Source organism: Gopherus flavomarginatus, chromosome 2 (assembly GCF_025201925.1).
Source record: "Gopherus flavomarginatus isolate rGopFla2 chromosome 2, rGopFla2.mat.asm, whole genome shotgun sequence".
Classification (NCBI taxonomy): Eukaryota; Metazoa; Chordata; order Testudines; family Testudinidae; genus Gopherus; species Gopherus flavomarginatus.
Window position 1 is genome coordinate 90,750,881 of NC_066618.1, and position 23,101 is coordinate 90,773,981.

Sequence of the window (23,101 nt, forward strand, 5' to 3'; positions counted from 1 at the left end):
AATGTAAAATGTTACCATTCTGATTCGGTAGCCTTTTACACTACTTTGCACTGGTGTAAGTGACTACACAAGGTGCTGGACAGCCGTGAATCAGGCCTTGTGACCCTTTGTCTGAATCAGATAATCAAAACTGACTCCCCATAATTGCACAGTGAAGCACTAGTTATAAGTATGATTGCTCCTGCTCTTCCTTGCCTTCTGTATGGTACAGGTTTTAACTTGGCAGCTCTCAGGGTTCCACTGAGACTGGTTTCGTTGCTTGTTACCACTGCCTACCCACATACAAAAAAATCCGAGCATGGAAAAAGTTACAAATATTAAGGAACAAAATCATCCCCAAACCCAGAAATCATGGAATCTATGGCAGTAAGGCTGGCTTTTTGGTATGGCTTACATATAATGTGTGTAGTTTTAAGTGAATGTATAATACATTTCTCTTTCCAGTACTTTTAAAATGAACCCCATCTCATTCTGTGTTCCACTTTCCTTATTGGCAAAAGCCTTCTTTATTTGATTAGTCAAAAGCTTAATTGGAAGAGATGAATTTTAGTTGATATTCCAGAATAGATGAAAAATATTTTACTTTCCCTTCTTTGTTGGCTGTGAAAATGTACCAATATATCTTACTCATTTTATTTTTAAAATAAATAACATGGCTTGAATATTAAGAGTCAGGAAGAAAAATAATTTTACTAGTGAGATAAGAGGGAACGTTTTGAGCATGTATCCTCTCACCCTCAGAGATGTGTGTGCCTGGTACGTTCATGTTTTTAGAGTACAGGAAAGTTGAAAGGAGAAAAGATGTTAAACAAGTTCTATTAATTCAAAAATGTCTCATGCCATATCAAATCCCAAAGCCTTAAGATAAATAATAAAAAGGACCAACGTGAAAAGATTTGGCTCAAAAGCATATTTCATTGTTGTTTTCCTACTGTCTCCTCAGTTTTCTCAGCTCCAGCCCATAGTGAGGTAAATGTGTAGTAGACCTGATCTATGGAATATCTGCAGTACTGTGTTTTTCATGTAGACATGGAGGAGGCTGCTTTCAAAGTATTAGGTTCTTTATCCCCTTAAAATTTAAAAATTGTGGTGAAAATGTTGCTTTTATCAATTTATGAAACTTGGAGTAAATGAAGGAAAGTATTGATTGAAACATTTTCAGTTGTGAGAGAAGTCCTTAACATAAAACCAGTTGCTGATTCTTCAGAAATGAAGATCATGGCAGCACACCAAGCCAGGACAGCTCAAATGTGATACAGGTACCTGCAGGAGAACTGTGTGTTTATATGGAATATCTGCAGGTGGCTTGCTCTCTTAGCACTTCTACAGGCATCTCCCTTAATTCAGATAAGCTTGTTTATGTTCTGTTGTCCAGCTAGTTTCAGGGTACTTTAGAAAGGCTTGGTTTTCTCTGCCACAAAGGTATTGCTCAGAACAATAAAATACTTTCTCTCCATTAAAACTGTGTTAGCTCAGGAACATGATTTGCTTTTAAAAATGTTAATTATATTATACAAGTACCGAGTAGCCTACTAAACTCTTATTTCTCTTTAAGATTTTGTTAGACATTTCTCTTAGGAAAATTGTAGACACAAATCATGTGATGAAAATGCTGGCTTTGGGGAGAAAGTATCATCTTGTGGCTAAGGCGCAAAACTGGGAGTTAGGAAAATTTTGTTCTGTTCTCAGCTCAGCTACTTCTTGTGTGACCTGGGGCAAGTTATTTCAGATCTGTGCCTTAAAGTTTCATTATCTGCAAAATGGGGATGATGGCTTAAAGTAATTTATTGGTAAAGTGTTTTGAGTTCCTCAGAAGGAAGCTGCTATTATAATGCAAAGTGGTGGTGGTATTTTAAAGAATAAGGAAAATATTGACTTTTCACCTTGACCTCTCCACAAAGCTTAAGAAACAGTTTCTCTACCTGAAACTTATGTTGGGATTCAAGGAATAGAATTCACTGCAGACCCACGTGCAGATTGTTGAGCAAATACACAGTCCCTTTACCTTTTCGCCTCTGATCTGGAGTAGGAAACCTGATCGCTTGTGTATGTTATAAATTGGGTTTAGTGGCCACTAAACCTGTGTAATTCAGACACAGTGACTATGTCACCAACCGACCTCAAATCTCTCTTCCCACTTGTTGATGAAGAGCTGGAATGAAGCCCAGTTCTGGTTCACTCAGTGACCAGGATCCCATGTGTACTCTATTCTGCAATCTGCCCACACCCTAGTATGATAGGTGAATATTGCCTAGAATGCACCACTCCAAAGCATTCTTTCTGCTCATTTAAACGTACCCATCTCTGGTGGGTGATGAAAAAGCAAGTTGGGTAATGGGATATTACTTTTTACATCTTGGACTGATCATGCGTCCAGTTACTGTTGTTTGCTCCAGATCCTTAATTTGTAAAACAGCAGTAACTGTTGCTACACATTCCTATGCAGAATGAGTTTGCTGAATACATGTAACAGTGGACCACTTCAGTGCAAAAATGCCTATTCTTTTTAGTGGGGCAAAAGATTGTGTTCCGAGAGATCTTCCAAAACATGTATTTAACAAGCATCGTAACCACTGAATGTGAATGTTTGCTTTTCCCAAAAGTACAGTAATGAAATAATAACATAGCTTACATGTCCGGGTGGCAGTATGATTTTGTGAATGAGTTCACAATATAAGTTGCCTGTGTATTACATTACAGGTACAGTGTTGGTTCCAGGAATGAAACGACAGATATTGTCTTCCTTACCTTAGACTTAGTTTCTTCTGTGTTGCTGGCACATCGAAAGTCCAGTTTCTCCATTGATTACAGTCACTTTGTAGTTGTGATACTCCTTCCCAGATGATGCGAGCATATTCAGTATCCCTTCTCACTGTCTTCTGGCAGTTCTTCCTTGGACTTCCTTGTTTTCTCTTTCTTTTCTTGCATACCCAATTTAATGCTTGCTTAATCTGTCTATGATCTTCCATATGGTGTGCCTGTTCCAACTGCCTGAGCCTTCTTTCTTTGATATATATCTAATATATTAGCCTGCATTGTCAGTTCCCTTAGTCTTGCCTTTGTTGTTTTGTCTTTCCATGAAATGTGTAGAATCTTCCTCAGCCATCTGTGGTGGGCATCCTCCAATCTCTCTTTTTAAATCAGTGTTATTGGCCAAGTCTCTGCTTCAAACAGTAGCATGCTCAGTGCAATTTCATGGTATAATCTGAGCTTTAATTTGGTATGGAGACCTCTTTTTCATCAGATGTTGTTCCACCTTCCAAAAGTCATGTTTGCTTTTCCTAATCTCATGTATATCTTTTTCAGGGCCACCTTCAAATGTCATCACGCTCTCCAGGTGGTAGAACTCTTGTACCTGTTCACTTTCTTTTCCATCCACAGATGCTTTTGAGTCACAGTTCAGGGCAATTCTACCTGTATTCCCCTCCATGGTCCAGCAAGGCACCCACGCTGAAGCTTCCAGCTCTCTTGGTCAGAGACATGCTTTTCTCTCCCTCCTGACTGGGGTTTTTCCAAGCTGCACAGTTCCCTGTTTACACTATGAATTCCCTAGCAGACTACATAAGCAGCCCTGCTCTGCTTTTCTCCTCAGAAGCTATAAACAGCATAATGACTCACAGTTGAGTTATCACATAGTTCTTAGCTTCATTCTAAGCAAGATCATTTATTTTTAAGGTGAAGAGAACATTTTAAAAATAAAAGAAACTACACACATTAATAAGTAGAGGGGACAGGGGGAGTGGTCTTTGCTAAAGTGATCTGGTTTGTGTCAGTTCTTTGATCCCTTCCCTAAGGATTGGGGTCCTCCTTGTTTGCTTTATTACAGCAAAGGCCTTGAGTCACTATAAACTCAGGTTATTTATTCAAAAGTACTTTCTTTGTTTGGTGGTCTCTAGAGAATCCAGTTTGAACCAGTAAATGCAGGTCTGTCCAGTGCTAGTGCCTCTCAGGATGTGTTAGGACCTGAGTGAATTTGCCCAATTACCACTATTCTTTGTTTCTGGCGGACTATGGTCCCCCTCCCCCATGAAATTATATACAGTGCCTAGACCACAGTGAAACGTACATTAATTCAGTAAGATTTAACTTAATTCAATCTGGTTTGTCCAGGGTATTGCAGGAAATTGCCATATATGTCACAGTTTGCATCTGTTGTCCAGTTTCCTCCTTTTATAATCATGGTTTTCTCTGTATAAAGTTAAAATTTTTGATGCTTCCTGTTCTAACTCTGATGTAAGGGCAATCATTATGTTCCAGGTCGTACTTAGTAAAACAAAGTCGTTGGCAAAGTCAGGGTTGTGTAACTCATCCGCTAACCCATTTTGCACCATCCATGATGCCTTTTATTGCTCCTTTGTCACCCAGCATATTGTTAATGGAAAGAGGATTGGTGATAACACACATCTTTGTCTAACCCCAGTAGCAAACCCAGATCTATATCATTCTTACTGTGCATTTACTTCCATCATATAAACTCGTTATTCTGTTGATCAGCTTCTCCGGTATCCCATAGCATCTAGCAATATTCCTCAATCAAACACTTTCTTAAAGTTGATGAAGTTGATTAAGATGAATTTTTGCCAAGTAGTAGCTTTTTCAATGATCTGTCGAAGATTAATATCTGTTCACAGTATGATCTATCTAGAGGGAACCCAGCCTGTTCTTCTTGTAATATTTCATCCACTGCATTCTTCATTCTATTCAGCATAATGGTAGCCAGTACTTTGCCTAGGATTGATAGCAGTATAATACTTCTCCAGTTTGGGCACAGAGTAAGATCACCCTTTTTCGGTAATGCCACTGTGATACCATCTTTCCAGTGCTGCGGCACTTGTTCTTTCACCTATATTTAGTGCATAATTTAGGAACATTGGAAAATTCTTCTTCCCACTAAGATGCAGTAACACACACTGAATTAAACATTTTAACTTTAAAAAAAACCCCAAACACCTGTATGAAACATAGGTAATCCTTGAAAAGAGTTATTTTTTAATTGAACATGTTTTCTTACATCTTAGAAGAATACTTTAACTTTACAGTGTTCCCAAATTATGTATTCTCTCATTCTATAATTGAGAAATACTCATTCATGCATGTAGCAAAAGAAAGTCTAGTGTATTGTATTTAGGTACAGGACATCAGTGACGTGAAATTTGTCTGAGCAATCAGTGCCTGGCCTATTTTCCACTTGCCTAAAGAAAGCATGTGGAAAAATATCCTGAAATTGTATGCTTGCCTTTGAACAAGTTACTTTCACAAGCAGGTTAAAACACAAAAGACAGCTAAGAAGCAAAGAAGGTTATGGTCTGTTCTTTTTATACCTAGTTCAAAATATTTAAGCTTTCACCTCGTGCCCTATGACTCTGCTGTGCAATTGCAATCTGGTAGGGTGGATCTTCTCTCCAGAGTCCTAGGTTGTGGCACCCCTTTCTGGAGGTATGCTGGTATCTCTGGCTGCTTGTGGGGTTGATTTATTCTTCACCTATTTGCATTTTTGGTGGGAGTAAGGTAAGACATTTCTGTTATGTGATTTTTATTTTTTTTTTGCTTTTGCTAACCTTTTTTCCCCCTCAGTCTCCCACCAGTGGAGAATTGATACATTTTGTGGGTTGGCACATGCCTTACAAAGGGTTTCCCTTTGTGCTAAATTTGTTTGTCATTGTCTAACCGTGTCCTTGAGCTGGATGGCTTTTCTTTCACCTCTTTTAATGTTTTATATGTATTTGTTGTGTAGCAGTTAGATGTTCTACAGTAGATACCTGTATTGATTTAAATACAATCTTGTTGTTTCAGGAACAATTAAAACAAAAATATCTGGTTAAGACATTGGACTAGGCATCAGCAGGTTGGGTTTTTGTTCCTAGTTCTGCAGTTGGCTTCCTTTGTGACCCTGGACACATCACTTACTTCTAGTGAGGAACAGGGAGTAGTAATCCTTATCTGCCTCATTGGAGTATTGCAATTATAAAATCATTAATCTGTGTGACGCACTGAAATCCTACAGTGATGAGTGCCATAGAACACCATATGAATTGCTATGTGTTAGCCAAACTATGTTTTTCTTATGTTGTACAGTTTTTAATGTTGTAAGAAGCATTTAATTTTTGTATCTGAAAGGGCTACTCTCAATGGCGTTTTTAGAGTAAGTGAAGAATTTTAAACACAGCAGAATGTCAAATACTGTGTGTGTGTGTGTGTGTGTGTGTGGTATATTTAATACTTTAATGTTGTACATAGTATCACACAAGGTTCATTTTCTTTAGCACTTATGGTAGTTAGGTACACAGATGGGAGATTATTTCCCTTAATTAGCATTTTATGTACACATGTTTAAAATGTTCAAGTTTTCCTTTTTAATAGAACAGTGTTACTGCAGTTTTTTCTTTGAAGTCCCATACTAGCCACAAACGATGACCAGATATTACTTTGTACAACTCCATACTTGATCTTTTTCCTCTTTTAACATCTAAACTACAAGAAGACTACTAAATATTCCTTTATAGTTCTATATCACCTGTCAACTTCAGTTTAAAATTTGAACTGAATATACATTAACATTAATTTTTACTCGTCTGTCAGTACTTTTGTATGGGTAGCCGATGCACACAGAATTCAGCACTGTTGCAGATATTTAAATGGCATTATGTACCAGTTATTTTTCACCTTCTCTCATGAATAGATGATCAGTAAAAGAGGTAATCTTAACAACATTTTGGATGAAAGCGCCATCTAAGTGCAAAGATTTCAAAGCGCTTTGCAAACATTGATTCAGCCTAGAACACGTCTGTAAAATGGATATGCATGTGAATGGAACTCAGTGGGAATTGAATTACTGTATGACATTAATTCACATATAGGTGAGCATTTCTTTCTAAACGCTCACTCATCTTTTAGTGACACTTAAAAAGATATAAAAAACCCCAAACAAGGACTGAACCTCAATAATGGAAAGGAGCCATGTCTAATGGTTAGAGCCATGGGTCTAGGAGTCAGAATGCCTGGAATCTGTTTAGGACTCAGCCAATGACTATGTGTTACTTGTGTTTTGTTACTGTTGTATGAATGTTAGGGGCTGTGAGGCTGATTTAGATATTGTAAAGGACTTTGACATTCTCGTACGTAAGCATAAAATGGTGTTGTTTGCACTGAAGTACTGGAGACTTGCTCTGTGAGAAGGTGGCCTTACCTAGAGTGTCGTCTTTTGGCAGGCTGAAGCATGAGAGATGGGCCTGCCTCAGTTTTCTTCCTTCAGAATCTCCAGTAACTCCACAACAGCTCTCTTCCCTAAATAATACCCTCCTTGGGCTGGTTTATTACCAAAACATAATTTAGGAAATCCATAACAAAAGTTCCAAACACAGTCTGTTTCTTACACCCCAGTATATAGGGTTCTTAAAATTCCAGGACATGGTGCTCCCACAAACCACATTCTGGCATCTTCTGTCACACTTGGGCTCTTCTTCAGTCCTCTCCTATTCTTTTTCCAGGACAGCCACCTGTGCTCTTTCGGCTGGAGTGGAATGCCACTCTTCTCAGCAGGAATCCCCACAGCGTGTCTGCTGGGTGTTTATTCTCACCAGGGGAGTATCTCTCATTACTCCTGTTCTATTAGCCTTTTCCAGCATGGAAGCCAGCAGGTAACTCCCTTTACTGCTGTTTTGCCTTCAGCCCTCTGATGCTGGTTCTCCTGCTTGAGGAGGTTAATAGAATAAACCCCTGTATTCCCACTCTACTCACTACTGTAGTAATGTTTGTACAAAATACGATTAGTGAGGTATCATTTGAAAACTCATAATTTGCAGGTCATTTTTGTCCTGGGGAAATGCCTGTGGCAACGTTGTAATGGAAAGTTATAAAATTTCCATGTATGATGTTATTAATACATATTCCAAACCCCACAGCCCTGCCCAAGCAGAAGTTAAGTCTATCCTAATGAAAGGAAGGAATGTGTGCTTACCTTAATTTGCATTTAAGCAGTAAACAGAATCATCAAGCAGAGGGGGAACAAAGGAGGTGAAAAAAATAAGCAGGAAACATCCTTCCACATAGACTTTTTGTCTCTGGACTCTCAGCTGGAAATGTTTTTCAAGAGGGGGACTGAAACTATAAAAGGGAGGGACAAGCACCCAAGGAACCCCCCCAGCCCAGTCGCATTCACTGTACCTGAAAACGACAAAGGAAGCAACAATTGGACTCGGGGACTGACGTCGTGACATAAAGAGTTTAGTCAATAAGACTGCTGAAAACGCGGTGAGAAATGTTGCTTGAATCTGCTATAGTTTATTAAGTACATCTCTACCCCGATATAACGCGGTCCTCAGAAGACAAAAAATTTCACCGTGTTATAGGTGAGACCATGTTATATCAAACTTGCTTTGGTCCCCCCATTCCTTGTTCTCTGACCGCCCCATCCAGAGACCCTGTCCCTAATCACCCCCAGGACCCCACCCCCTACCCAACCCCCCTACTCTCTGTCCCCTGACTGCTCCAACCCTTATCCACACACCCCGCCCCCTGACAGGCACTCACCGGCAGTGGCAGGAAGTGGAGCAATGTCGCCCCAGCACTCCACTCCACCACCTCCCAGCCACGGCGCGCCGCTTCCTGCTGCCGGTGAGTGCGTGGAGGTTGGGGAAAGGACGCCACCCGTACTCATCGGCGGCAGGAAGCGGAGTGCTACTGCTGGGAGCTGGTGGAGTAGAGCGGGCTGGGGCCGGGCTGCTCCACTTCCTGCTGCCGGTGAGTGCAGGGAGGTTGGGGAAAGGACGCCCTCCGCACTGACCGGGGGCGGGAAGCGGAGCAGCCCGGTCCCAGCTCGCTCTGCTTTTCTTGCCCCAGCCCCAGCCATATTCCTGGGGATGGGGGAGGTTGGGGAAAGGTCCCGCACTCACCTGTAGCGGGAAGAGGAGCGCCGCGGCTGGGAGTTGGTGGAGTGGAGTGGGCTGGGGCTGGGCTTCTCTGCTTTCACTGCTGCCAGTGAGTGTGAGGGGGGATCCTTTCCCCCAAGCCCCTTCCCCTAAGCGACACAGCTGGGGCCGGGGCGAGGGAAGTGGAACGGGCTGCTCCCAGCCCCTGCTAATCCCCTGCGCCACTCTGGGACTGCAGGGACCTCAAAATTGCACCCCCCCCAGTTCCTGCCTCCTAGACCCTGGGTGGGGGAGCCCCTGACTGCCCCCGAGACCCTCTGCCCCATATCCAACCCGTTGGCCCCGGCCCAGCGTGGCACTCTTAACACGCTGCTCAGAGCAGCATGTCAGAGCTTTACCGTGTTGTATGCGAACCCGTTATATCGGGGTAGAGGTGTATTAATAAACATCTTCCTTTATTTTTCTTGTAACCATTTATTTCTTTTTATGCCTTATTACTTGTACTCACTTAAAGTCTATCTTTGTGTAGTTAATAAACTTGTTTCTTTTTTTTTTATCTTATCCAGTGTGTTCAGGTTGAAGTGCCTGTGTATCTCCATTTAGGATAACAAGTTGTGTGCATATTATTCCCTTAAGGGAATAACAGATTTAACATATTATCGCTGTACAGGAGAGGGATGACCAGTACAGGATGTAAGTTTCTGGGGGAAAATCTGATACTGGGAGTGGGCTGTGGTCACCCTGGTAATCTTTAAAGCTGGTAAGAACCCAGGTATGACTGACTGGCTGCAGCACACACAGGCATAGCTGGAAATGACTTACATGCTGGAGGCTGTTTGTGAGCAGTATAGGTTGGAGGTTACAGCTGCAAGGCATTGTAAAGGGCACCCCAGGTTACAGGGCAGGGGTGACACAGCTACTCATTTGGTCTGGATGGTAACCTGGTATGATATAAGGAAGTCAGCTGACAAACCTCCTTGCTGCTCTTCTGCCTTATGCCTTCCCATAGGAATCACATATCGTCTCCTAGCTCTGTCAGCTCTCACCTTCCAACCTCACTCCCAGGCAGCTCTCACGTGCCCATTTCCTGACTCATTCAGGCAACTCTGAGTCACCTGCTGTTTTGCTTTCTGGGACCCAGCTGCCCTCTTAAGTCCAGTTGGGGTCAACCGATGAGTCATGGGTGCATTGTTAAGGCCAGTGTCACCCTGTGACTTTCTTTCTTCCTTTTATTAGTTGGCTTCAGATTCTTCAATATTGGTTCTGTTAATTTTTTCGCTTCAAATTTTTTTCAATGATTATCCTTTCTTGGATTTCATTGCCAAACAGCATCTCTATTTGGCATGTCATTATATAATTTCAGTTTGGAATGATATTCTGACACAAGATGACCAACTGGTGCTAATGTGTTACATTTAAGTTTTGAGAGAGCAAGTGTATGATGCCTGATTAAACGACGTATGTGTGAGAGAGAGAGAGTGTGAGTTTACTGCTGATGAAAGGTACCAGGTCGGCAGTCTGAGAAACTAAGCCACAGGACAGGTACAGCTTATGTAGTAGCAGTGAACGATTCCTCCCCTGCCCCACGAATGTGTTCTGGAGAAATGACCTTTAGGGTGAGAAGATACCTATCTCCATGCCTCTGTGCTGGGCTTGCCAATAAGATGGACAAATTAAAATCAATCATAATGCAGTTTTGGTGAGGTGGAAACCTATCATCTTAGAACTGGACCAAGACCACCAAACTTCCTTCACCTGAGACCCTGAAGTCTAGGTGACTATTAACCTGGGCTGGATTCCAATCAGTGACTTAGAGAAGAAAATAAGATATTTTTGAGCTTGCCTCTCTCTGTCCCTTCTCTCTCCTCTCTCCTCATTTTTGTTTGTTTTTAAATGTCTAGTCTGCACCTTAGATATTTACCAAATCTGCATATTGTGTTTGGAGCCTATGTGAATGAAGGAGGAGGGCATAAGGAGCATTGCCCCAGTTCTTGTGTCCTCCACACAGTGCTCAGGAAGTAACTTCTGCAAGTGGATGTGGCTGGTTGAGAGTAGGGCCACAGCTTCCCTTGTTTGCATGAGCCAGCAAAGCTGGCCAGGGGCAGGTATGTGCGGGAGAAAGTATTGGACAGAAGCTGCGTTTCCTGGAGCACCAGGAGATGTTGTGCCTGCCGAGGGGGACAGTACTGCTTGGAATTCTCACTGGGGCATTTTCTGTGGACTACAGTCAAGAGCTTGGTGTTCTACTCTGGGATATGGGGTTCAAATCCCAATCCCCTACTTTAGGATTGCTACAGAGACTGCACATCCATCCTTTAAGAGTTTTGCAAGATAGCCTTGTAACACCCTTTTCCCGTCCCCTCCCAAGCTAAATGTGACTTTCTGGAAAGGCAGCCTTCTTTAGCTGTTAAGGAAGTAACTGGTCTGACTAGTCTTTAAGGAATAGTGTGCAGGGAAAGGATCCTGAAGGACTCTTCCATTTCATGTGCTTTTTTTTTTTTAACTAGTACTCTTTATGAAAGCAAAATGTTTTGAGTAACTGTAACTGAGAAATAGCAAAGAATATCCAAAACACTTAATGAGAACATTTCTGAAATCAAATATGAAGGTTTTGTTTGTAGAGTTTTGGGTTGGATGTTTAAGAATATTTTAATTTAATTTCTTTACACTAGCTACAGTATCTGAATGTAATATTAATATAGGAAGTCAGATTTTTGAGGCAGACTCTAATGGACAAGTTGTAAATATCTATAGCAGGACAAATGGTGGCACTGTAACATATCTAAGTAGCTGTCCTATTTATAGTTTTGGTGATACAGGGTGGGGCATGAGGGTAAAAGGGATCCAGAGAAGATTATCAGCTGCTTTTAAAGTCTGAAAGGGAAACCAAAAGGAGTCTAAAGGGAGTGCAAAGTCAAATTTATTATCTATTAAAATGAAGGGAAAACTTTAATTTGATATTGTCTATATGTACCTGTCTAATAGAGTTAAATAGTATTTGTGATGTAGGTGTGTCATTGTTTTGTCTGTCAACTGTTTGAAGTTGTAAACATTGATTCTGTGGTTTGTTTGCCAATACAATGGGAGGGAAGTATTAAAATAAAGCAAGAATTGTGCCCAAAGTGTTTTATAGACAGTAATGCTACCTGGGGTTTGTTTTTTCACTCTGTTACATATAACAGTTTCAACAAGTGCTTCAGATTAAACCTTTAGGGGATCTGGTTTTTCTTGATCCTACTACACGAGGACTAGTATATCAAGAAGAAAAAAGAATTTCCTTTAAAATTTTTGTTTACAACAAAGCTTAGAAATGCTGCCTTGCATTCTGACTTGGACTGATCTACAATGGGATGGTCCCTCTAAACAGGAATAAAATGAGTCTTTTGTGCCTCACTGCTTTTCTTGACTTGAACTGTTTATCCTAGCTGTTGAGGCAGGAAAAAAAATTCAAAAGAACTTTTCCCAAATTAGAACAGGTTCACTTCATACAAATTAGAGCGATAGAACTTTGAGTGACTTGCCAAACCTTGCAATATAATTTATAAAATGAAACTGTAGTTCTAAGTGTTAATTAGAGATTCCAGGCGAAACTAGACCCATTGAATTCAATGGCAAACTCCCATTGGTTTCAGTGGGCCCAAGATTTCTCCCTCTATATTCTGAGGTGAGATTTTCAAAAATGTCTAAGGGTGCATCCCCAACAGGAAGAAAGGTGTTTTACAAAACAATAGTAATATATGCATAGAAGGTATTTGCCTCATTATCTCTTTTTGTTGTTGCTCCTCATGATTAACTGGCTTTATGAAAATTCTTTAATCTTCAGTTTCCTTGATTATCAGTGAATTAGTAATTGACGTATGTTGTCAATTACTAATTCATTTGTAAATAAGGAAACTGAGGGTGGGGTTTGTATAATATGCACTTAGGCTTGTACAAAATCAATTAAATACAAATTATGGAGTTAAATATGCATTGTGCTCCTGTCAACACGGTCCAGTCATCAACTTAACTACTCTCTGTCCAGAAAATGTCTTGGTGAACAGATAGATTTTGTAAATTATGATGTATCTGTGCTTTAAAATAGATTAATATATACAAAAAAAGACCATTTCATTTTTATAGCTGTTTTTTGTTCTTAGTGTAGCTTTTTACTGAAGTCTTATTTCATTCTATACAAAATTACACACACATTGTTAAAAGAAGATTATTAAGGTTGCAAAGTCAAACACTCAAAACTTAGTAAATTCATTATTGAGTTTGCCTGTACAACCTTAGTTTGGCCCCCTTGTGCATATGCATTGTGATACAGTCTTTACTTACTTACTATTTGTTCCACAGACCCCTGCCTCATTCAGTGCATAGGATGGAGGATGCTCACTTAATATTTTGTCTCCTCATTGTTCAGCATGTGGCCACACACTTTATTTACTGCATATTGTTCAGACCCTGCTCTGAAGACAGAATTATTAATTTCCTCATGGGCTTGTCTGTGCTGCTCATCACAATAGTATCCGAGTGCTTCGTAAACATGCATTAATTGAGCTTCACAAAACCCCTGTGAGAATAGGTGGTATTATCCCCATTTTACAGATGGTGGAACTGAGGCATAGAGAGATTAAGGTCAAAAGCTTCCACTAATTTTGGGTGTGCAGTCTGAGACTCCTATGAACTGATTTTTCAGACCACTTAGCATTATTTTTCGTGTTCAAAGCACAGCTCCTATTGACTTGAGTTGCGGCTCTGAGTGCTCAGCAATCTGTGGCCATCTGTGAAAAGTTAGGTGTAAGTGACTTGCCTAATGTCACACACAAGTTCTGTGGCAGAAGTAGGAATAGAAGCCAATTTTTCTGGGGCAACATTCAACTGTGAGACCATCCTTTCTGTTCCTGCAGTTCCTAGCCTCATTCACTACACACCCTCCGCCTTCTGTAACAAATGAGGCAGGGATCCTACGTGCACCAGCCTCCTTTACTACAGAACCCTCACTTATCCCCAGAGCAGGTCCATCCAGGACACTGAATGAGGCATGGGTTCCTGTGATCATGTAACTAAAAACTGTCACAATCTGCCACATCTGGGATCTGAATTAAGGGGTGTCAAGAAGATCACAGGCTCCCGGCTCGTAGTTCTGGTGCCTGTTCCGGGCCCAAAACTGAGCAGCTATTACATGGAAAAATCCCCGTATGCCCCCATAGCCCTGAGCTGGAGCTTACTCAGTCTTTCTGTGGGAATGGCACATGCAGAGTCCGGTCACATATGAACACCATGAAAGGCTTGAAAATGCTCAGCATGGACAGAATCTTCAGAGATCTAAGAAATTTCTCCTGAGCATGTGCAAACTGCAATTTTTCATGAGTTTATAATTTAGCCAAATTTGGGCAGATTTTCATGGGGATAGCAAAGTGTACTTCCTTGGCACAAAAACCAACTTCCTTCTCCAAACCATAAAGGAGCTAGAGAAAAGATCACCAGGTCAAAGAAAAGGCGTTTTTTTTAACCTTTGTATTTTTCCTTAGCCTTATTCTTGGAAATGGCTGAAATTTTCTACCCCCCTCCCCAAATATATATACATACATACACACACACACACACCCCTCAGGCAGACATTTTGGCAAGCTGAATATAAGCAACTGAAAATAGTCTCATATTGGGAACTGTTGGGCAATCTTATTAATAGGCCATGCTACCAGCCCTGTGTATAGTTAAATTACTAAAAATATTTTTTTAAATTATAATTGATATGTACATGGATTTTAAACTTCTGTTATGTAATTGTTAGATGGCACTGAAGTAAAAATATCAAATAACGTAGATATTAAGGTGTGTCTTTAGATATTTAATAATCACTATGTACACATGAAGTTCTTTTGTATACAAATACCTATTTGAAATTTTACTCCAGTGACACATAGGCATCCAAAAAGTCACAGGTAGAATTTTAGACAGTCCAACTTTTTTTAAATTATCCATTTGTCCAGTTTTCTCTTTCTCTCCTTTTTATTTTGTCAGTAGTGTTTGAGGGTATTCCATTATATAATTTACAATCAAACAATATAGTTTTAAAGTTCTTCAGTTTGTTTAGAAGTTAGTAAGTCTATCACTTATAAGCTAGCAGAGATACTGACTTCCATATCCTTATTATAGTATTTTCCTTGCGAGGAACAATGCTGTACAAACATTTGTGTATTAAAATTTATTTTCTATTTCCAAGGTTATATCGTGAAGGCAAATGACCATACTCCTCATTCTAGTAATATTTTTTGTTAACAGTTACTATTTGCAGCCAGGATGTCTGAATTTTGGAACAGAATCAAATTATACATTCTAAATCCCTTTATCCGTTGTAACTGCTCCAGCACTCTTTATGATGCTGTAATTTCATGGTCTATAACTTGAAAGGTATATAATATAATATGAGTTTTTACTGACAATCTATCAAATCGCAGACATTTGCTACTTCATGGATACATTGTCTCATTCTATTATTCCTCTTTCATTTGGAAGCCAAATGCTTCTCCTGTTTATCTCGATTGCTGAGTTTGAACAAAACAAGCAATCTTTTATATATTTTCAGTAGAAAGGAATTTTAAGTAGAATCCTGGAATGCAATTATCTTTAAATGAGTTGTTTTCTGTTATGTCTTTTTTTTTCCCCCCCCCTCTCTCTCTCTCCTTCTCTCATGTACTTTGTGAGAAGATTGTAGCATTAAGTGCAGGGTGGCTGTGGTCATAGGAAGCTTTGATTTCTCTCTGGCATGGCCTGTAGCTCTTCCTGCATATGGTGGTGAGAAATACAGTATGACTCAGGAATAAGCAAATTTGAAACCAACACTGCAAGTTGTGAGGCTGGTTTTTTGTTTGTTTGTTTGTTTTCCCATATAGATGTGTCACATAACAGTATCTGGAGTAAAGGTGACATACCGGGATTCCTGTTTTATTTTCCTACTGATTTCTCCTACTCTTGATTTCCCCTCTGCCCCTCCCACACCAGTGTTGTTATTGGGGTTTAAATTTGATTGTCCATATACTATTGAAATTATTTCCTACATGATTTATTTTGCATGCTCTTCTATGGAAGTTTACAATGTCTGAAAAATTTAGAATTTTGACAACTAATTGATCTTCAGTTGAACATCTAACAGAAATTATTTTTTCTCACTTAATAATCTCTGCTCTCTTTACTGATAAATGGAGATTTGGCTAGAGCTCGCTCTCCCTCATTGCAAGAAGTTGTTGATTTAACTATTACATTTAACAATTTTTGTGGGATTTTTTAATTGGCAATATTAGATAGTACCCATAATGTCAGTGACTCTGTAAAGCAGAACCTCCATCTCACTCACTTTTTCAGTGATTGCTTGATTAGTCTCCACTACTGTTACTTTTGTAGTCTTGCATTTTAAGGGTCATCCTTTCTCTTTCATCGCTGACAAATTGATTTGTGCATTTGAATTGAAAACATCTTCCTTCCACCATCAAAACCATATAGTAGGTGTAGATTTTCAACTGCGCAAAACAAGATGCTCTGTTCATTTTTACATTCTATTTTAACTGTAACCAGTCAGGCAGAAGACCTAGGTGTTACGGAACAGCTTAATGAAAATATCTACTTGATGTATAGAGGTGATCAATAAAAAGTTAGGCTGCATTAAGAATGGGATAGAAAGTACTGACTATATTATAATGCTGTTATATAAGTAAGTGCTATGTTTTTCCCTCTTGAATGTACTCTGCTCAATTTTAGTCAACCCTTCTCTAGAAATACATGCCAAAAATACAGAAGGGGTCTAAAGGTGGGCAATGAATGATTAGCTGTATATCGAGACTTCATGTGAAAAGAGATTGAGAAGATTAGGATTCTTAAGTAGAAAGATGATGAATAGGGGATATGATTGAGGTATTCGGAATAATGAATGAGATACTGAGGGTGAATCAGAAGTTCTCATTTATCTCTTCTCACAGTATAAGAACAAAAGGTCTTCAAATGAAATTGAAAAATAACACTTTTAAAACTGATAAAGATAAATACTCTTAGCACACAACTAACCTGTGGAATTTATTGCACCAAGAGATTACCGAAGGCAAGGTCTTAATACTATTCAAAATAGTACTTAGTTATAAATATAGATATAGTAGAACCTCAGAGTTACAAACTGACCAGTCAACCACACACCTCATTTGGAATGGGAAGTATGCAATCAGGCAGCACCAGAGGGACCCCCCCCCCAAAAAAAAAGGCAAATACAGTACAGTACTGTACTAAACCAAAACTACTAAAAATAAAGGGAAAGCTGGTGTGACGTTGCCCTCTATATGATTTCATGAAAATATGCTAATGAGCGTAAATATAATGTAACTGGAATATGCTTCATGCAAAAAGTCTCTTGTAAGATAGCATTACAAAGCTTATAATCTACTGAGTGCAGTCATTCTATTTGTATAACTGTATCACTCTTGTATCTGAAACTAGAAATATGAAATATAACTCTAAGGTCCTATTATAGTTATGCAAAGAGTGGGCTATTAATGGTGGTTTGGAATCCTGATGACTCTCATTAATCAGGACAATTGACTGTAGATGGCTTTGTTTTACATGCAAGTCTTCCTGTATATGTGTGTGCCGGCAAGTGGGTAATGAAGTCTTACAGTGAAATGTGATCATCTCACCTGAACTGGAATCCATCTTTAACCTGCTGCTTTTCCATTTAAAGGAGGGTGTGGGGACTCAGAAAGACAGACAAAAGATTCCTGCCTTGTGCCAAAGATATATAAGGGAGTGGAACAGAACAAAGGGGTCTGCAGTCATGAGAAATACCTTAGCTAGCACCTGAGCTGGAACAAGGGCTGTATCAGGGGAAAGGATTGTGTCCAGACTAGGAAGGCATCCTGTCTGTGAAAGAAATTTATTGAAACATCTCTGAGGGTGAGATTTTAAACTGTATTCAGTTTTATTACTATACTAGGCTTAGACATGGTGTTTTATTTTATTTTGCTTGGTAATTCACTTTGTTCTGTCTGTTACTACTTGGAACGACTTACATCCTACTTTCTGTATTTAATAAAATCACTTTTTACTTATTAATGAACCCAGAGTATGTATTAATATGGGGGGCGGGGGGAAAACACCTGTGCAAACCTCTATCACTGTTACAGAGGGTAAACAATTTGAGTTTACCCTGTATAAGCTTTATACAGGGTACAATGGATTTATTTGGGGTTTGGACCTCACTGGGAGTTGGGCATCTGAGTGTTAAAGACAGGAACACTTCTTAAGCTGCTTTCAGTTAAGTCTGCAGCTTTGGGGCACGTGGTTCAGACCCTGGTCTGTGTTGGAGCAGATTGGCATGTCTGGCTCAACAGACAGGGTGCTGGAGTCCCAAGCTGGCAGGGAAAGCAGGGGCTGAAGTAGTCTTGGCACATCAGTTGGCAGCTAGCCAGGTGTTTCTGTGATGCAGTCCGTCACAGCAGGATTTTTCTTCTGCATAGTAAAGGTTCAAAGCTGTATTAAATCAATGTTCAGCTGTAAACTTTTGAGAGAACAACATTTTAAGAGTTACGAACAACCCCCATTCCTGTAACTCTGAGGTTTTACTGTAGTGAAATCATCCACAAGTAGATGGGGTAAAGGATGTAGACCCTCATGCAGGTTGTCCACAATGGAATTTCTTGCACCTTAAACTGAAGCACTTGGTTCTAGCCTCCAGTGGAGACAGAATTTCGGACTTGAGGCACCACTGGACTGAGCTGGTGTGGCAGTTTCTATGTATTTCTGTTTTTGGTAACATGGTCTTTTTTGTTTTTGTCTTCAGGTTGAATTCTCCTATCCTCCCCTCATCCCAGGAGAAGGACATGACAGCCACAGTTTACCAGAAGAATGGAAATACTTGCCTTTCCTTGCCTTGCCAGATGGAGCTCACAACTATCAAGAAGGTAAGAAAGCAAACATGAGATTACAGCATCTGAGTGAGGGTCTGTGGCAGTAACTGAAGACAGGGTCCTCCTGTGTGCTTCTACTGGGGGGAAAAGAATCCTGACTCTTGAACTATTAATTAACCAGGCTTCTGACTACTTGAATTATATTAATCTCTATTTTGCAGTTTAGTCCACAACTGCAGAAATGGATTTTACAGAAATGGAATCTGTAAAAAGAAGCAACTTAAAATATTTGTGCTTTCAAACTGAACCCTGATCATGAGAATGCAGCAGCAGGAAATCTTCACTCAGTACAGGGGATTCCTTTAAAGGGTACAACCTCACTTGCCTATGGTTATAAAATAAAATAACCCACACTCCCCAAAACCTTCATTAAGGAAATCTGGTCCATAAAATATTTTTGGAGGTGGGAGAAAAAGTATTCAAAAGTGTATGAACAAAGCAATCTGTTTTTGCTTAAATAGATCTGTGGTTCTCAAAATGTGTTCTACAGATCCTTGATGGTCTGCAGAAATCATATAGTGAGAACCAACCATGAAAGGGCAGGAGGACTTGCTATGAAGAGTAGTGGCCTTCAGAATGAAAAGGTGGGACTTAGCCAAGGCATAGCAGTCTATAGGTAAATATATCTATAGATAGTTTTGCTCTGTCTATAGATGGAAAAATGAAATATTTTATTTAAAAATTTTCTCTTAATCTTGCTTTAATCTTCCTCCTCAAGACGACCAGCCTTCTGAGAAACCAAGGATCAGTTTACACAAGTCCTATTGCCTGGAACTTGCAGTTTCAAATTCTGAATCAGTATCAAAATAGCACTATGGGCGCTGGAGAAAAAGGGATCACTTTAAAATGAACACTTGAAAATGTTTTACTTTTACAAGTAGTGCCAAAGAGTTCTGTAACTGAAAGATTAGAGGAAAAATATTTTTCCTCATTCCAGATTTTTGTCTTCATGCATTTGTGACAGTACTTTTTATGTACTGTGGTGCCTTTCATTATGTACTGTGGTGCCACATACAGTCAATTTGTCTGTTTCTTCTTCGAGTGCTCGTTCATGTCAATTCCAATCAGGTGCGCATGCACTACGTGCATGACAGCCAGAAGATTTTACCCTAGCAGTATCCGTAGGGTTGGCCTGGGTGCCCCCTGAAGTTGTGCCTTCATGGTGCCCCATAAAGGGCCCTGCTGACCTGATCCCCCCTCAGTGCCTTCTTACCACCGGAGACAGCTAGCTGGAACTTCCCTCACTCTTGCTTTTGCAAGTGCCTTTAGCAGTGTTCCATTGTCAGTTGGTGGGGAGGGATAGCTCAGTGGTTTGAGTATTGGCCTGCTAAACCCAGGGTTCTGTGTTAAATCCTTGAGGGGGGCCATTTAGGGATCTGGGGCAAAATCAGTACTTGGTCCTGCTAGTGAAAGTGGGGGACTGGACTCAATGACCTTTCAAGGTCCCTTCCAGTTCTATGAGACAGGTATACCTCCATATATTTTATTATTATTATATAGTTAGATTGTTAATAGTGTTAGTAGTTTCCCTAAGTTTCCATTGCCAGGGTCTCCCCTGCCTCCCCTTCCCCTCCTCCCCCGTTTCGTTCCTCAACACTGGGGCATGCCTCGGTCACCGGGATTCAAGTTGTGTGAAGTCTGTAGTAAAGTGATGCCAAAGAGTGACCTGCACACTTCTTGTTTGAAGTGCCTCAGAGAGAGTCACCAAAATGACAAGTGCCGCATTTGCAAGGGGTTTCAGCCGAGGACCCTTAAGGATTGCGAGCAGAGACTCAGAATTCTCCTCATGGAGGCAGCACTCTGTCTGCAGTCCAGCCCCGGGCTGGCGGAGCCCATGCCGAGCGCTGCCGCCTCCGTGCACAGCGCACTGGTGCCGACAGTGCGCGAGCCAGCGCCAAGAAAGGCGGCTAAGAACTCCCGGCACCGACACGGCGCTGAACATAAGACTTCTGGCAGGCCCTGATCTTCGTCCCCGGTGCCCCAGAAGAAAAAGAAGCCGGAGAGGGGACACTGTCCCCCTCCTAAGCCTAAGGAGCCAGCGGCAGGGAGGCCTCAGCCCATCCAGCCTGCTTCGGGCCCAGTGCCTCCTAGGGGCTTGTCGACTCCTGCCCTGCAAGAGGTCCAATTGAGTCTGGCCCACTACCGTTCTCCAGACTGTCATGGCCGGGACATTTAATTCCTCTCCACTACAGAGACTTCTGAAGTGGCATAGGCCCTTATTTGCCTGACGGCACCATCTTCTCCAAGGAGGGACGAGGCACTGGTGATAACTCGGCCTCCTATCCTATCTAGGGGCAAGCTGGCCATAATGTCACACCACTCCCCATCTCCGGTGCATCACTCCTCGATGCTGACCGCCCATATAGGGGGACGGCACCACTCCTTGGCACCACCCACTACTGCTCCTCAGTAGTCTTCATTTTTGGAGATCTCGGAGTCTGAGGCGGAGTCCTAGTGCTCAAATAGGTCCAGCAGCAGGAGGTCTAGATCCTCCAGCGCCCTGGCCACCGCAGTGGCAACCACCAGGTCAGTGGCCTTTTAGGCCCAGAGAGTCCAATCATCAAGCCCAGGTCAGAGCCAGGCTTCAAGATCCAGGTCGGCGTTGGTCGTGTCAGCATCCTTCGCCCCCTTAGAGCAGCTCGCACTCGAGACTATGCTGATACCTCTGCCTGCTGCTAAGTACTCAGTGCTGGCAACCATCCTGGTGCTGGCCTTGTGGTACCATGGCACCGGCGATAGAGCAACCTAACGAACAGCACAACCCTCTTGGTGCCGAGGGCAGTGACCAAGGCCACATGCCAGTGCTGTCGTCCATGTCCTCTGCAAATGAGGCCGTTGCGGGCACTTCAACAACCCCGGCCTTGGAGGATAACAGGATCCTGCAACAGTTGTTGCGTAGGGTGGCCCAAACTCATCAAGTCTATAAATGAAACCACAAAAACTTTGCGGCATACTCCAGTTTCTTTGCCCCCCTTCAGATAAGAGAAATGAGAGATGCTTTTTCAAAGGGATTCGAGCATTTCTATTCTCATCCTCCACCCGACTCTTTGGTGGTGGATGCTGCAAAACAAAGGGAGCGTCATGTGTTTCAGGGACCCTTCCCTAAAAATCAGGAGGCAAAAAAGGTGAACTTTTTTGGGAGGAAAGTTTACTCCACCAGTAGTTGACAGCTCCGCATTTCAAACCAGCAGGCCATCATTAGTAGCTACTCCTTTAACACCTGCAGAGTGATGGCCAAGTTTGATGAGCTGTTACCACCAGACTCCTGCTCTGAATTTAATGCCGTGGTAGAGGAAGGAAAATTTCATTTCTAAGGCCTCCTTGCAGTTGGCTCTTGACGATGCCAATGTGGCCACCCGAACCATGGCTACCAGGGTGACCATGAGAAGATCCTCTTGGCTTCAAGTCTCATGAAGTCCAACAGACCATTCAAGATCTACCCTTTGAAGGTCATGCCCTGTTCTCGGAAAAGACAGACAGGAAACTGCACAGTTTAAAAGACTCCAGGGCCGCCCTCAAGTCCCTGGTTATACACCCGCCACCCCTGCTACACAGCGCAGGCACTTCAGGCTGCAGCCTCCTCTGCGGTTTTACTAGCAAAACAGACAGGATGGTCCTGGAGGAGGAATGGAGCTGCAGAAAGAGGCTGCACCCGTCCTCAGGCCAGGGCTCTGGCCAACCCAAGCCACCTTTTAGCCCTAAACTGGCCTTTTGAAGGTGTGGTTGAGGATGGCACACCAGAACAAGAACTGGATCTACCCCACCTCACCTTTTTGTCCCAACTGTCCCCTTTCTACCATGCGCGGTCCTGTATCACTTTGGACCACTGGGTGCTCCGCGCAGTAGAGAGGGGATACTCCATCCAATTCTGTTCCCGCTCCCCATCACTCTCCTTCCCTGCACCCCTTCAGGGACCCCTCTCACGAGCAACTCCTTATACAGGAGGGGCATTCACTCCTTTTGCTAGGGGCAGTGGAAGAGGTTCCTCAGGAGCAGAAGGGCAAGAGTTTCTATTCCCGGTATTTCCTAATACCGAAAGCCAAAGGCAGGCTGAGGCCTGCGAGAACTAGACCTGCGAGAACTCAACAAGTTCATGAAGAAGCTCAGGTTCCGCATGGTCTCCTTGATCTCCATCAGCCCTTCATTGGATCCAGGAGGCTGGTATGCCACCCTTAACTTGAAGGATGCGTAATTTCACATAGCAATAATTCTGTCCCACAGAAAATACCTCAGGTTTGTGTTGAACAACACTCACTACCAATTCAGAGTCCTTCCATTCGGCCTGTTGGCAGCACCTCA

At 41.7% G+C, this 23,101-nt stretch overlaps 1 protein-coding gene across 1 annotated transcript in view; it reads left to right on the forward strand.

The window, feature by feature from the left end:
* Window positions 1-23,101, forward strand: part of AVL9 (AVL9 cell migration associated) — a 77,438-nt gene that overhangs the window by 8,179 nt on the left and 46,158 nt on the right. Inside the window, exon 2 of the mRNA XM_050937998.1 lies at window positions 18,676-18,796. Coding sequence (XP_050793955.1) covers window positions 18,676-18,796 — 121 coding nt within the window. The remainder of the gene's footprint in view (window positions 1-18,675; window positions 18,797-23,101) is intronic.